This window comes from Penaeus monodon, chromosome 34, assembly GCF_015228065.2.
Source record: "Penaeus monodon isolate SGIC_2016 chromosome 34, NSTDA_Pmon_1, whole genome shotgun sequence".
Classification (NCBI taxonomy): Eukaryota; Metazoa; Arthropoda; class Malacostraca; order Decapoda; family Penaeidae; genus Penaeus; species Penaeus monodon.
Genome location: NC_051419.1, coordinates 9,340,219 through 9,340,848, shown reverse-complemented (window position 1 = coordinate 9,340,848; position 630 = coordinate 9,340,219). Strand labels below are relative to the sequence as shown.

The window sequence follows — 630 nt, the reverse complement described above, 5'->3', positions numbered from 1 at the left end:
TCACTTGGTCCCTTGGTATCCGTTGCGCCGCATGCCAGGATAACTTTGTCTCTAGGGTGCGATGGGCCAGCGCTATGACACGGAATCCTTGTATTGTGTACTGAGTCAAGATGGGGCCCAGATCTTCAGGTACTGGGGAGCGAGAAGTGAAGAAAGAAGACATACTGAATTACTGCATCCCTTACATTGATTATTTATCATGACACAAGTTTTCTTAACAAGTCAAATAAACAAAAACAATCAAGTATATTATATTGCATCTTGAACATTGGCTACATTGCTATGTAAATAGTTAACACATAACATTGCTATGTAAATAGTTTAACATGTATTTCTAGATATTTGAACATATTCGGTGATATACAATGTTCTTAACATCTAAACTATTCTTGATAGTCCACCTCAAAACTATATTTAAAAGTCTCTTCAACACTTAGAAACTTTATCTCAGAAGTCAGAAACATTTACACTTTCTACAGCATTTAAAATTCTGTCAAAGTGTCAACAACAATAAAAAAATAAAATTCCATGTGAAATACAAGTAAAAATGTGCTGTTACCAGTGAACATAAGAATTTCCATAATCATTCTACTATGATATATATTCCCAATTTTGTTAATACCATATGCC

At 33.8% G+C, this 630-nt stretch overlaps 1 protein-coding gene across 1 annotated transcript in view; it reads right to left on the bottom strand.

Annotated features, from left to right (window-relative positions):
* Positions 1-630, bottom strand: part of LOC119594574 (probable cation-transporting ATPase 13A3) — a gene marked incomplete in the record, with an annotated part of 33,510 nt that overhangs the window by 4,523 nt on the left and 28,357 nt on the right. The window contains 1 exon segment of the mRNA XM_037943610.1: positions 5-132. Within this exon segment, the coding sequence (XP_037799538.1) occupies positions 5-132 (128 nt within the window).